Below are 15,998 nucleotides of genomic sequence, written 5' to 3'. Positions count from 1 at the left end.
CGCTGCAGCACAGGGATATGACACCAAGGATATGACACACATTCATGGCCAGGAGCTGCAGACAATGTGTCCGCCACCACTAATGTGGTGGTTCTTAACTTTCTTTTCCTTGGACCTAACCTTCTTACCAGTGGTGTAAAGTAACTAAGTACATTTACTCAAGTACAATTTTGAGGTAGGCTACTTTTACTTTACTGGAGTATTTCCAATTTGCAATACTTTTACTTCTACTACTTCTACTTCTACTTTTACTTTTACTCCACTACAATTATTTGAAAACTTGGTTTGAGAACCACTGATATTATAGCAACACAAGTTTTTCAGAAAACTGTTAAGTTTTAGAATGTAGAATCCCCAGAAGCAAAGATTTTAGTTACAAATGTTTGCTTTAAAAAGTATATATAAATTACATTCAAAGATTTGCAAAAACTTACACGATAAAAAAAAAAGCAGATCTACAAGCTCGTAGCTAAATACGATATCTGTGGCGATATTAGGCCCTCGATAACAATAATATCACGATATTCGATATATTGCGATATCGCGATATTCGATATATTGCAAGAAACTTCACCAACGATATATCACGATAGTCCTTGAGTTCAATTCATAAACACATAAAGCACCAAACAGTTCAAAATCGTCACACAAATACAGAAAGAAAAAAAACTATATGTACAGAGTCGGAAAAACAAGTATCACAAGCGGGGGAAAAAAAATTAGGCAGTATATCGATTATTTATCGCGAGAGGAAGTATCGCGATATATCGCAATATCGATATATCGTCCCACCCCTAGAAATGGAGCCCTCATTTCTGGCTGGTTGTTCAGGTAGTTGTTCTCAAAGGTTTTCATGTCAAGAGCACCAAATTATTGAATATGTATTTGGCCGCAGACCCCATCTGAAAAGATTTCTGCCAGGGACCCCCATACAAGATTTGTGTTGTGAAAATGTATCACAAATATTGACTTTTTTTTAAAATAGCTGATTAGGCTACAGGCTTAAAGTAGTTAAACTGATTTTGATGCCATAATAATTGATTTGGCTGGTGACCCTCTGGAACCCCTGTATAAAAGGACCCCTGGGGTTCCCCGGACCCCACTTTGAGAACCACTGATGTACCACAACTGTCCTTAGGTATACAACTTACAATTTGCAATTCAGGCATTTAGCAGACGCTCTTTATCCAGAGTGACTTACACTAAGGAAGGTAATCACATACATCAAATGCAGTGAGACTGTGTAGTGCCTCAGTAAACTAGGATCACAGCTAAACCAAGAACCTAGTATCTGTCTAAACCAGTGGTTCTCAAACTTTTTCATGTCAATGAGCAAGGACCCCCAAATTGACATTTATTAGCCCGCGGACCCCCATTTGAAAAGATATACCAGGGACCCCCAGAGAGACGATTTTTATGGAAGTACAGCAGTGATTTGTGATTTTCAAACATTTTAATTTTAAGGACCCCCAGTTGATACCCTTTCATCAGTGTTGATTTAACTCGGGAGTGTACAAATGGAACCAAATGGACCCTGACGGGTCCATTTGGTTCCATTTGTACACTCTCTGAGTTACAGACACATAAGGGTCCATTTTGTTCCTATTCTTAACTATCAGTCATTTGACTGGGGACCCCCTGGAACCACCTGAAGGACCCCTGGGGGTCCCCGGACCCGCACTTTGAGAACCACTGGTAAACAATATACTATCATAAAATCTGTACATTGAAAATAAACTATAGGATACCAGGTAAACACCAGGTAGCATCTGTGTAGCAATACAAACATGCGTGTGTGTGTGCGCGCGTGTGTGAGAGTGCATGGACACTCAGGGCCCTGTCGTTTGCTATAACCAAGTAACAACACAGGAGGGAGCATGTCTCTCTTAAGGCGGTCCCCCCCCCCCGGCCCAACCCTTTGAAAGCTGGCGGATCAATGCTATCGGCCACCTTCACGCGGCGTGGTGCCACCCCCCCCACCCCCACCCCGTCGTTATAGCCGATGAGATTTGTAGAACATGTTCACGGTTGTTACCAGCAAACTCGTATCGACAGCTCCCCTCGTGTCCGCGACACGGCGGCTCGCGCGCGGCGCGTCGATAAGATAATGGCTTTCATCACCAGTATGGTGGAAAAAGTACTCAAATGTTTTACTTAAGTAAACAACGTGTCGCAATGCGATGCGTTGTGAGCTTGTAGATCTAGTCTATATAGGGCTGAAGTGGGTAATGTATGTTATGTAATAATAATCAAAATCTACAAAGTAACTAGTAACTGAAGCTTTCATATAATTGTAGTGGCATAAAAGTACAATATTTTCCTGTGAGATGTAGTGGAGTAGAAGTAAAAGTACCGGAAAATGGAAATTCTCCAGTAAAGTAAAAAATACCTCAAAATTGTACTTAAGTACAGTACTTGAGTACATGTACTTAGTTACTTTCCACCACTGGCAATGATACATAATATCCATTGGACATGGAGATGCAAGGTTTCTGCCCGTCAGCGACACGAGCTAAAGTCAACCTGTTCTCCTCTCTTCTCCTCCGTCCAACAGAGAATATTTTCTTGTCCTTTTTTTTCTTTTTTTAAACCCACCGCAGCACATGTTTCACAGAGCCACCCTCAGAGCTTATTTCGCCTTTATAAACCATTATCTGCTGGATTAGCACCTGTTGGACCCTTTTTTCTGTCTTCTTTCAATGTGTCCCGAGTGGGCGGCTAGGCGGCGTTTTGCTCTCTCTCTGCTCTCTCTGCTTTTGCCTTAAGCTCCTAGCTCTGGACTCAAGACGCCACCATGCAGCCTTGTAAAGCCGCTCCACTGTCCCACATGCCGAGAGGCGTGGAGGGGATGGGGGGGGGAGGGAGAGAGAGAGAGAGAGAGAGAGACCTAGGAGAGCCCAGTCGAGTGCTAATGCCTGTCAGGGAAGGCCAGGAAGTAGGTGACGAGAGAGAGAGAGAGAGAGAGAGAGAGAGAGAGAGAGAGAGAGAGAGAGAGAGAGAGAGAGAGAGAGAGAGAGGGGGGGGGGAGACACACACACACACACACACACACACACACACACACACACACACACACACACACACACACACACACACACACACACACACAATGGAGCCGTGAGCAGTGGCAGTCAGATTTTCTTTGACTTAAATAAAATACCACATTATAGACAGTGGTGGAAAAAGTACTCAAATGCTTTACTTAATTAAAAGTACCAATACTGCAATGTATAAATAGTCTGTTACAAGTAAAAGTTCAGAATTTCCAAATTTACTTGAGTAAAAGTAGAAAAGTATTGGAATCAAAATGTACTTAAAGTACCAAAAGTAAAAGTACACAAATATTTGAAAATAGCAGATCTACAAGCAGATCTACTAGCCTGTAGATCGGCTATTTTCAAATAGCCTAGGTACAAAATATGGCTGAAGTGGTTAATGTATGTTAAATAATGTAATAATTTATATCTGCAAAGAACAGACCGGCTCAAAGAACAGACCTTTTTTTCCCCCGTACAACTCCTCGGAGGAGGAATGCCCGCTGTCCCTCAGAACCAGAGATGTAGCGAAGGACTGTTCCGGTCGTGTACCGCCGAGGACAGCTCCTCGCTGGCCTCGTTCGTGCGAGAGGGTTCGATAACGGGTCCGTCCCGCTAGACAGAAAGGTGACCGGCCTGAGCCCCCGAAAACTTACCCTTTTTTTTTAACAGAACAATGTTGCCTGCATTTCAATGATCAGAGAGAGAGAGAGAGAGAGAGAGAGAGAGAGAGAGAGAGAGAGAGAGAGAGAGATCTAAGGCAACATCCCTGTCATAAATCAATGCACAAGGGCAAGCGGGTGGTGCAGGGCTAAAGTGCCTCTCCACCTCTTCCATGGAGTGGAGGGGGTTTGAATCATGAGACTGTAAAAATGAATGGACAAAGCGACGCCATTGGTTTCTACAGTCCATAAATGAAGCCGAATGTTCAGGAACTTCATATCCGCCATCTTTCCATAGCGCGTCATATCCTGCGCAACCAGAAAGAATGCTATTGGTTGGGTGGCTTGTCAATCGAGAGCATGGGCGGGAATGAATGCTATTGGTTGTGTAGCTCGTCAATCAAATCATCCCGTCCCTCCTAGAGCATACCCTACTTTACATTAGTTTAAAAATGAATGGGACCATCATTTACCAAAACGCATATCATGGTGATTGAAAGAAGACTTTAAACTAGCGACTGGAAGCATATAGTATTTATGACAATGTTTATTAAGGTAAGAAAATCAAGTCTAAAGTTTGTCAAAAACCCACCCACTTGAATGGAGAAATTATTCTTTCTGACACCAGCAACAGCGAAACTACAGGCCATTCATATGAACTTGTACTTCCTATATTGACTCAATTTCAAAGCAGGAAGCTGGGCCCTTGGTTTGAATCCACAGCAGTGCATCCGAGCGTCTCTAGAGTAGACAAATACAACATGTCCAGGGGATGGTAGCCGGACGAGGGAGAGTGATCTTGTCGCTGTGTATAGTGAGGGCTATTGAATGGGAGGGGGGGGGGGGAACGAGAAGGCCCCTCGGGTCCTTTTAACCCGGTTTAACATTTTCAACATGAATTAAAGGTATGTAAAAAAAAAAAATTCTCTATGAAACTTCTTCTATTTGCCTTATTTACTATACTAAACATGTGATATGAAAATGAAAATTTTCACCCAGGGCCTTCGGGTCAAAGTGACCCGAAGGCCCTGGGTGTGACTAAAACACGAAGACCCTACGAGGGTTAAGTCCTCTCGGTGGGGGCTCCTCACCGGCAGGTGAGCCAGTAGGGTATACACAACAGCAGTGGCATCACAGAAATTGACATTTACACAACACAGGATTTATTTGGAATAACAATATATTTCATATCCTGAACGTATTAAAATGTAAAACAAATCTTCTCTTATGGAGGTCCCTGGCTTTTTTTCTACATTATTACGGGGCCAGGCTGCCAGCATGGCTCCTGGCCCTGTTTTAATATTCGCTTTATTCTGTCACTTTTTCTGCCACTTTTGGCAGTTCTGGCTTAACCGTGCATACGCTTTTTACGAAACTCGGCCATATGGTAGATGGTCATGAAAAACTATCAAAAAAGAATTCTCACAATCTTTCGTCAAAAGGTGGCGCTATAGCACTCAATTGAAAATGCCAACTTTTAACAGGTACAACTCATGCCCTGTTTGACCTACAGCAATAAAACTTCAATACACACATGCGTCTATTCATGATGAACAACTTTCACACTCTGACTTTTGACCTCTGACCTTTAGATCTCCCACCATTTTGAATTATATGAAAAACAGTTAAATCTCCTCCTGGGATTTTTGAGTAATCTGCACGAAACGTTTTACACATGAACTTTGGACCTATGCCGACAAAACAGTGGGAGCGGATCTTTTCTAAGTGAAAAAATGAAGCTTTAATGAGCCAATGAATATTGCAGTTTTATGACAATTATTCATCTGCCCCTAACACATATATGCAGACTCACATTTCTTTGAAACTTTGCGGTAATGTAGAGGGTCATTCCAAATATCACTGAAACCAATCTTACTCCAATTGGTCAAAGGGGGGCGCTATAGCGATTTTTTGAAAATGCAAACTTTAAACAGGCAAAAGTCATGCCTCGTTTGGCCGACAGCCATTAAACCTGCTTACACATGTGCCTTGACTCATGAGGAACACATCTATCACGTTGACCAGTAAGCTCCGCCCTTAGATTGTCCGCAATTTTGAGCAGTTTGAAAAACACTTCAACCCAGGATTTTTCAGCTATTTTCGTGAAACTGTATCATCTGTGAGATCTCTTTTTTCACAGTGTCTGTCTGTTGGTCCAATGGCTTCTCGCTTGAGCGCGTGCCTTAAAACCTCAAGGTCGACAGTTCAAGCCTCACTTGATGTAGACTTCATTTAAGTTGCATTGCACACAACATGATTGTGTCAATTAATGCATGTGCAATTGTTATAGATAACCTGAAATGCTTATTTGACAGGCTATGTTTTTGCAATGTATGACATACTTCATTCTGAAAATAGCTGATCTACAATCTCAAAACCTTTCAGATAGCAACGTGTTTCTGAGCTTGTAGATCGGCTGCTTTCACTGGTTCACTTTTATCTTCAACAGACAACCTCAGCCTGGACAAAGCTATAGCACTATAGGTAGTGTTACAGCCTGTCAATCCAAAGGTTGAGGGTTCAATTCCTGTTAATGGCAATAGGTTGAGATGTCCAATCAATCCATTCTGCTTCCATCTCTCTCTCTCTCATCAATCTATTATGTTTCCATGTCTCTCTCTTCAATCTATTCCGTTTCCATGTCTCTCTCTCTCTTTTCAATCTATTCCGTTTCCATGGCTCTCTCGCTCTCTCTTCAATCTATTCCGTTTCTATGTTTCTCTCTCTCTTTCTCTTCAATCTATTCCGTTTCCATGTCTCTCTCTCACTCTCTCTCTTCAATCTATTCCGTCTCTCTCTCTCTCTCTCTCTCTCTCTCTCTCTCTCTCTCTCTCTCTCTCTCTCTCTCTCTCTCTCTCTCTCTCTCTCTCTCTCTCTCTCTCTCTCTCTCTCTCTCTCTCTCTCTCTCTCTCTCTCCACTACTGGCCCCGTATTATTGCTATATTTATTATTATTATTATTAATACCCTGTTGAAACAAAGTCACAGCTATCTAACTTTATATAAGGCCTTCTTTTAATAGTGTGATGGCCTTCTGTTAATAGTGTGATGGCTTATTTTGTCTTTTTGTTGTTGCTTTGACTGAATTGTCTTTGTTTGACAAACTTTGTTCAATTAAAACAACGTCTTTCTCTTAGTTGCAATTTATTACTCAACAGGCGTGCTTTTTTGATTGATTGAATACTTTATTTAGAAGATTGCAGAGAAAAAGCACATGGAAGTACAGTTTGCAATACAAGGTCAGCTAAAATGGATCGCTCATAAAATGGCTTGTTTCAAATGAGATCCCCACATACTCAATTCATGGATAAAGTTTGCTTGCTTGCTTGCTTAACATCATTGGGAAATTGTTAAACTTGTCAGACGGCCTCTAAAAGGTAGAAGCACTCTGTGAATGCAGGTTATTGACAGTCCCTTCAAGCAGGGAGCGGGCTCTTTAAATCCTCCAAGTATCGCACGCCCCTGGGACTCCCTCTTTCCTTGGTGTTTCGCCTTGATTGCGTCTACGGAAAGAACCTATATGCGTCATATATGTTTGTAATATAGGACCGCATATATGTTCGCATACATAAAATTGGCACCTTTCCTATATGTATATGTACATATATGTGCATATATGGCATATATGTACATATATGTGCATATACATATATGTACATATATGTACATATACATATAGGAAAGGTGCCAATTTTATGTATGTAACATATAGGTACATATGACCTGTATGTAACATATAGGTACATATATGACCTGTATGTACCTATATCTACATATATGCAATGAAACATAATTATGATACCTTTATCACCTATAAAATAGGTGATAAGTTTGTACACATTAATCAAATCCAATAGAAACCCCAATGTAGAACTTTAACACTTTATTTAAACAAGTTATAATATGAAAACATGAAACATTATGGCTTTTAAAGTGTCAAACAGCTGGATAAAAAAAAAGATATAAAATTAAATTAAATTAAGCTCCGGGAGACTCCTTTTCCCCTGCCAGGCTTTTGGAAATGCCAAAACCCTGAAGAATGACAACTCAAGTCGCTTTGGGAAGTACATGGACATCCAGTTTGACCACCAGGTTAAATTAAATTACTCCAGTTTGTAATTATACCTGTACAATTTCAACATGATTTCTGTTATGGCTGGGCCACCTACAGTATATGAATAGAGCATCATTCCCCCACAGGTGGGAGCTGTTGGAGGCCACATCCTAAGTTACCTGCTGGTTATCTGGTAGCAAAACCTCTGAACGTGATCGTTTGGATTGCTCAGGAAGGACACAGACCCAAGAGAATAGACAGACAGAAGTTACTCATCATTGATGTTTTATTAATGAATCCCTAATCTTAGTTACAATTAAATGTGAATCCCTAACCAATAACAGAAGTTATAAGACCAATATGAATTACCAATGTTTCAGCAGCAAGCAGAGCGCTCCGGACACCGAATATTGTTGAGAGTGAATACTAATGTTCATGTTGTGATTAATATACCGTAGTGCATCAGCACGTCCGCTTGGTCCATCAGTTCGTCGAACGATGGGGAGGTGCTCTGGGCCTCCTCCCATCTTGCCTTTAGGTCAGGTCGGGGCTCGCTGACCGCTAGGATGTCTGTCGCCATCGAACGACCCTCTCCATGGTAGTGGACATTCGTCATGCTTGTTGTGTGTGTTGGGTGACTGTGGAGGAGTGCAGAAGATGGGGTGCACGCGGATACGTGATCGCCAGCTCCGTTCAGATGAATGGTGGGAGCCATCAGAACAGCAGGCCGTGGCACAGGTCATCGTGCCATGACCGTCGAGGCAGCAATGCAACAGTGGGGCCTCTCGGACAGTGCCCACTGTGAACCTGGAGACCCCCTACAGACTGTGGAACACATCATGACCAGCTGCCCGAAACACCGCCCACCACATGGCGACCTAGGCCTGATGAACCTGGATGACGAGACGCTGGACTGGCTTGCTGCAACGGAGCTGAGGATCTGATGACATACGCAAGAAGAAGAAGAAGATTGATGTGTTAGACTTTAATTAATTAGTTATAGGAAATATTAGTAGGGGGGGCACGGTGGCACAGTCGGTAGTGCTGTCGCCTCACAGCTAGAAGGTCCTGGGTTCGATTCCCACAGGGGACGCTGTGGGCGCTGGGGGTGTGTTCTCTCCTCCGCGTCATCAGTGCCCATACCCTAGGTGGGGTTGGCGAAAGGGCCTTTCTGTGTGCAGTTTGCATGTTCTCCCCGTGTCTCCTAGGGTAGGTACCCTCACAAAAACATGTAGTAATCCTGGTCACTATACTGCCTCCCCCTGGCCAGCCGGGGCGCCTGATGGAGGGGAAAGGAACTGGTTGGAATAACGTGTTCCTTCCACGCGCTACGTCCAACCAGGGAAACTCTCCCCTGTCAGGTGACAAGAAGGTCAGTTGGCTCTCATGCATTGAAGGAGGCATGAGCTCGGCTGTTCAGAGGCAGAAACCTGCCTACCAGTGACATGACAGGTCATCATTTTCAATGTCCATTAGCTTGAAATGATGTCACTGGTAGGCAGGTTTCTGAACTGTCCACAGGCAAAGACCACCTCTGAGACAGAAATGGTGCCATCTTATTGTGAGCATTACAGAGGACCACTTATATGAAGTTAAGGTTGGAAATGGGTGAAGTGCTTCTTTAAGAGTGGATGCATTTTCCATCAGGCTCATTCCATGGTGAGGAAAATGCATCTGTTCTTATTTACTTGAGATAAAAGTTAAAATACTTAATTAAATTAAATATCCATCATAAAAATTGCCAAATCCACTGTAGTAAACCTAGTATTTTGAGGTGCAGATTGACTCACCAAACATGCAGTCCTGCATCAGCGTGTCCTTGAAGGCCCTCTTCTTATTCCTTGTTTTCTCTGATGGCACAGTGTGGTAGGGGCTGGAGTTATACATTGGCATTCCTAGAGAAAGACAGACAGAACAAAATAAGGCAAATAAGCACCATCAAAGTAGTTATCAATGAGCACCATATACACTAGCAAGTGTACCTAGTGCATGTCTGGTGGTAAAAAAAAAGAAGTGATTTGAGAATGTGTTAGTTAACTCACCTTTATAGCCTTGGGGTGATGATTGCCAGCGAAGTCTAAAAAGAGGACAATTAAAATATTTAAAAAAGCCTGTATGCAATTTATCAAGACTGTATGTTTTAATGTTTAGAGTAGCAGGAGCTATAAGTTCAAATATGTCAGTCTTTAATAAGTTACAGTATGTCATGGCACAATAGCCAAGGCACAGCAACTGTTTAGTAATGGCTAATAAAATAATCACAAATGTATAAAAAGGCTCTTGTTGACACAGGGACAACAGACATACCATTCCTTACTTGTCCAGTGTGGTTCCCTCCTGAAATGGATTAAAATAGCCCTAATTAGTCACTGTAAAATACAAGTTCTCATATAATATCGTGCCAACATTAACAGATCCTTGCAAAATAGTGAGACACTGAATTCATATATGCACTCAACTTTACATTTCCACCCATTTAACTAACATTTCCAGTCAGTGAAAGGTCTCCAGTAAGGCAGGACTAGAAATCCAACCACCACCTATTGAAACAGACTGGAGACACACTAAGAGTGGCTGAGAGAATCATCTAGCCTATTAGTCTACTTACCATGATTGCAGGGGTCCATTGACTCCAACTCTGCCAAGAAGCTTCCACCAAAGCCTAAAATGAGAGAACACAAAACATGAACTATGAATTCTATCTAAAGCACATTTACAATCTGTCCACCCTGAGGTAGTAGTGTGAAGTGGTTCACTTACCATTATTAGGCTGGTTATCCTCCGAGCTTCCTCCAGAGGCTAAAAGAAGGGAACACAAGACATGAATAGTGGACGCTGTAACCTTTGAACACATAACCTGAACTAAATGCTTGTAAAGCTTTCATGCAATTACATTTGGTTTTGCCATGTTAGTAATTAATGACATACCACTGCTTGCATTTGGTGTTGGTACAGAAGGGTACTGGCTGGATTCTGGCAGCACTGTATTACTAAATAAGTGGAATTATACATGGCAATACTTAAAGTAGGTGTAGCAGTTAGTGTCATAACTGACAGTGTCACCACTGTACCTGGAAAATTAGGTGGCTTGAAAAAAAAATCGCTTCACACTGCTGTTTCCTGGCTCATCTGACTTAGGCCAATTCTAAAAACACCTCCTAAAACCTAACCTAAGTTTTCTGAAAACGTTCAAATTTTTACTAAAAAAAATTATAAAACATTATGTTGCCATACATATAGCAACAACTAATGAGACACAGAGGTGGCTCCCGGATTGAATGGTATAACAACGTATAGGTTACAACAGGTCTAAATAGAAAAGAGGTGGTGCCCGTGCTGCTATAATTATTATACTTGGCCAGGCCTTGTGTATTGCAGTGAATCCTCTCCAGTCCTCTTGTAGCACAACCCTGAAAATTTAGAGGGAAACAAATAATTCAATAAATATATGCACAAAACAATATATATATATATATATATATATATATATATATATCAGCCAAATTATTAATTTATCAGGTCCTTCCAAAATATTTTACACACACGTATATATAATATACACACACACACACACACACACACACACACACACACATGTATGTATATATATATATATATATATATATATATATAAATTATTATAAAACTTACATTAACCACTTTAGCCCTATTTTATACATAGGACATTTGAAAATAGCAGATCTACAAGCTCACCACATGTTGCATCGTGACGCGTTGTGAGCTTGTAGATCTGCTATTTTCAAACATTTTACTTTTGGTACTTTAAGTATATTTTGATGCCAATACTTTTGTACTTTAACTCGAGTAACATTTTGAACACAAGGCCTTTTACTTTTAACAGAGTATTTTTATATTATGGTATTGCTACTTTTACTTAAGTAAAATATCTGATTACTTCTTCCACCACAGCTGTTTCTCCACATTTATCCCCAGGCTAAATTGCTTTAGTGTAGTAAAAGCTTAACTGTGCCTTCATTAAAATGGCAAAAATATTACCCGAAGTATTAAGCCTTTTCCATGAGCTAACCTGGTTTCTATTATGCTCTAGATCCCGCCTCCTATATCCGGTAAATTTTCACATACACACATGCAACCACGGATGTAGTTTCCGTATCCGGTCTAGACCGGAAGTGCTTCCGGCAAAGTGAATTGGATTTGGTACCCGTTGGTTTAACACTAGTAGCTAGTGAGTTAGCACCATACATTCTGCCTTGTTAGTTCACCACTATTAAATGAACGAACTGCTTCACAGTAGTGCTGGTTACAACAATGATTATACAACTGTTAAAAACGCTAATAATCTATTATTGTATAAACACAGATAAACAAATTAAAGTACATTTTAATCACGAAACATGCTAACGGCGGGCTAACGTTAGCTAGCATGCTAGCTGCTTTAATAACATGCATTGCTATTTACTAACACAAGCTACAAACCCCGGACAGCATAAAGATAACATTTAGTCAAACGATGAGAGTCGGGTGACGGTATCTGAACGGGATAGTACATTCTATTCCCATAAGAATCACCAGTCAACTATTATTAGCTAGCATGCTAGCTAACAAGCTCAGGTCTGCACTGTAGTTGCCACGGTAATAATTCACAAGTTAACATTTAGTCAAACGATGACAGCCAGATGATGGTATATGAATTGCATAATACATTATATTGTAAAGGACTTACCAGTTTGTCTTACTATAGTAGTATTGTGAATTGTCAACAAGCCTCAATTCGCGCCAATGTTTCCTTTGAAAAACTCAAGTCCCATGAGATTCAGCTGGTCTCGCGAGTTGTGACGACTACCCTCTCGCAGGGGAGGGGGTGCGAGGGGAGGGGAGGGGAGGGGGAGGGGGGGGGTGTGCAATATCAGCACTACACGTTGAAACAATGTCAATTCATTGTTGGGCATTTCAACATTGAAAAACCATCATCTATACTAAATTGATTCAATGTCATTTTTTTTAAATGTTGAAATCGTATCTGTATTTAAACATTGAATCAACATAGCTTTTTCAACCTCAACCAAAAATAACCAATCTGACCAAAATCCAGTGGTGGAAAAAGTAATCAAATTCTTTACTTAAGTAAAAGTACCAATACTGCAATATTAAAATACTCTGTTACAAGTAAAAGTCCAGAATTCAAAATGTACTTGAGTAAAAGTACAAAAGTATTGGCATCAAAATGTACTTAAAGTATCAAAAGTAAAAGTACTAAATATTTGAAAATAGCCGATCTACAAGCTCACAACGCGTAGTAATGCGACGCGTTGTGAGCTTGTAGATCTGCTATTTTCAAATAGCCTAGGTTTAAAATAGGTTTAAAGTGGTTATTGTATATTTCATTATATCATAATTTATATCTGAAAAGTAACTAAAGTTTTCAAATAATTGTAGTGGAGTAAAAGTACAATATTTGCCTCTGAGATGTAGTGGAGTAGAAGTAAAAGTATTGGAAATTGGAAATACTCAAGTAAAGTACAAATACCTCAAAATTGTACTTAAGTACAGTACTTAAGTAAATGTACTTAGTTACTTTCCACCACTGCCAAAATCCAACATTGAATTCATATCTTTTGCTATCTGGGAGGTGATGATTCAGTGGCCTCCACGTGTGGATATGCAGGGTTTGATGAGGACAGTGTTGTTATATTCATGAATGGATTTCCAGGTGATGATCTTGATTTGTAAATTAATTCTATCTTGGCCATATATGGACATTGCCAAATATCGGCTTAATATTGATGACATCATATGATATAGTCAGAATATGCTTTCTTGGTCAGATATAGAGTACGGTCCGCAATGTAATGTTAGATTTGTTACGGAATGGACCGAACTGACTGACAGGATCTGCAGGTTTTCATAAACTGTGACCTGCAGTTGTAATAATAAAAAATTAATAACTGATAAAAATAAGGAGACTTATATGTCCTGTATTATGAACATATAGAGCCTATATATGGATAAAGAAGCTATATAGGAGACCTATATGGCTTGTATTAACATATATGACCTATATGAGGGTATAAACAAGCTATATAGGAGACCTATATACCCTGTATATGCACATATATGCACCTGATTTTGACCTATATGTGAGATATATGCAGCCTATATGGAGCTTATACCAGGCATATATGTGGTATATATGCACATATATGCGCATATATGATCCTTATATGTAGCATATAGGTTACATATAGTTGCATATATGGAACATATAGATTCTTTCCATGTGGGTAAACCCTAACATTTAACTTCATTAGAACTATGCCTAAACCTAACCCTAACCTCACAAACACCATGCCTAACCCTAACCTCACAGAAATAACAATATATTTCATATCCTGAACGTATTAAAATGTAAAACAAATCTTCTCTTATGGAGGTCCCTGGCTTTTTTTCTACATTATTACGGGGCCAGGCTGCCAGCATGGCTCCTGGCCAGGTTTTAATATTCGCTTTATTCTGTCACTTTTTCTGCCACTTTTGGCAGTTCTGGCTTAACCGTGCATACGCTTTTTACGAAACTCGGCCATATGGTAGATGGTCATGAAAAACTATCAAAAAAGAATTCTCACAATCTTTCGTCAAAAGGTGGCGCTATAGCACTCAATTGAAAATGCCAACTTTTAACAGGTACAACTCATGCCCTGTTTGACCTACAGCAATAAAACTTCAATACACACATGCGTCTATTCATGATGAACAACTTTCACACTCTGACTTTTGACCTCTGACCTTTAGATCTCCCACCATTTTGAATTATATGAAAAACAGTTAAATCTCCTCCTGGGATTTTTGAGTAATCTGCACGAAACGTTTTACACATGAACTTTGGACCTATGCCGACAAAACAGTGGGAGCGGATCTTTTCTAAGTGAAAAAATGTAGCTTTAATGAGCCAATGAATATTGCAGTTTTATGACAATTATTCATCTGCCCCTAACACATATATGCAGACTCACATTTCTTTGAAACTTTGCGGTAATGTAGAGGGTCATTCCAAATATCACTGAAACCAATCTTACTCCAATTGGTCAAAGGGGGGCGCTATAGCGATTTTTTGAAAATGCAAACTTTAAACAGGCAAAAGTCATGCCTCGTTTGGCCGACAGCCATTAAACCTGCTTACACATGTGCCTTGACTCATGAGGAACACATCTATCACGTTGACCAGTAAGCTCCGCCCTTAGATTGTCCGCAATTTTGAGCAGTTTGAAAAACACTTCAACCCAGGATTTTTCAGCTATTTTCGTGAAACTGTATCATCTGTGAGATCTCTTTTTTCACAGTGTCTGTCTGTTGGTCCAATGGCTTCTCGCTTGAGCGCGTGCCTTAAAACCTCAAGGTCGACAGTTCAAGCCTCACTTGATGTAGACTTCATTTAAGTTGCATTGCACACAACATGATTGTGTCAATTAATGCATGTGCAATTGTTAAAGATAACCTGAAATGCTTATTTGACAGGCTATGTTTTTGCAATGTATGACATACTTCATTCTGAAAATAGCTGATCTACAATCTCAAAACCTTTCAGATAGCAACGTGTTTCTGAGCTTGTAGATCGGCTGCTTTCACTGGTTCACTTTTATCTTCAACAGACAACCTCAGCCTGGACAAAGCTATAGCACTATAGGTAGTGTTACAGCCTGTCAATCCAAAGGTTGAGGGTTCAATTCCTGTTAATGGCAATAGGTTGAGATGTCCAATCAATCCATTCTGCTTCCATCTCTCTCTCTCTCATCAATCTATTATGTTTCCATGTCTCTCTCTTCAATCTATTCCGTTTCCATGTCTCTCTCTCTCTTTTCAATCTATTCCGTTTCCATGGCTCTCTCGCTCTCTCTTCAATCTATTCCGTTTCTATGTTTCTCTCTCTCTTTCTCTTCAATCTATTCCGTTTCCATGTCTCTCTCTCACTCTCTCTTCAATCTATTCCGTCTCTCTCTCTCTCTCTCTCTCTCTCTCTCTCTCTCTCTCTCTCTCTCCACTACTGGCCCCGTATTATTGCTGCTTGCAGCTATATTTATTATTATTATTATTAATACCCTGTTGAAGCAAAGTCACAGCTATCTAACTTTATATAAGGCCTTCTTTTAATAGTGTGATGGCCTTCTGTTAATAGTGTGATGGCTTATTTTGTCTTTTTGTTGTTGCTTTGACTGAATTGTCTTTGTTTGACAAACTTTGTTCAATTAAAACAACGTCTTTCTCTTAGTTG

The 15,998-nt window shown here is 40.3% G+C and overlaps 1 protein-coding gene across 1 annotated transcript in view; it reads right to left on the bottom strand.

The window, feature by feature from the left end:
• Positions 1–10,614, bottom strand: part of LOC308075449 (uncharacterized protein) — a 258,598-nt gene extending 247,984 nt beyond the window's left edge. The window contains exons 1-4 of the mRNA XM_080415336.1: positions 10,511–10,614; positions 10,359–10,412; positions 10,058–10,087; positions 9,808–9,827 (exon numbers count right to left, since the gene is read on the bottom strand). Of these exons, the coding sequence (XP_080271462.1) occupies positions 9,808–9,827; positions 10,058–10,087; positions 10,359–10,412; positions 10,511–10,604 (198 nt within the window). The 5' untranslated portion in view covers positions 10,605–10,614. The remainder of the gene's footprint in view (positions 1–9,807; positions 9,828–10,057; positions 10,088–10,358; positions 10,413–10,510) is intronic.
• Positions 10,615–15,998: the final 5,384 nt, after the last annotated feature.

This window comes from Gymnoscopelus braueri (assembly GCF_963280865.1).
Source record: "Gymnoscopelus braueri genome assembly, chromosome: 20".
Lineage (NCBI taxonomy): Eukaryota > Metazoa > Chordata > Actinopteri > Myctophiformes > Myctophidae > Gymnoscopelus > Gymnoscopelus braueri.
The sequence above is the reverse complement of the archived record's forward strand: the minus strand, read 5'-3'. Positions and strand labels throughout refer to the sequence as shown.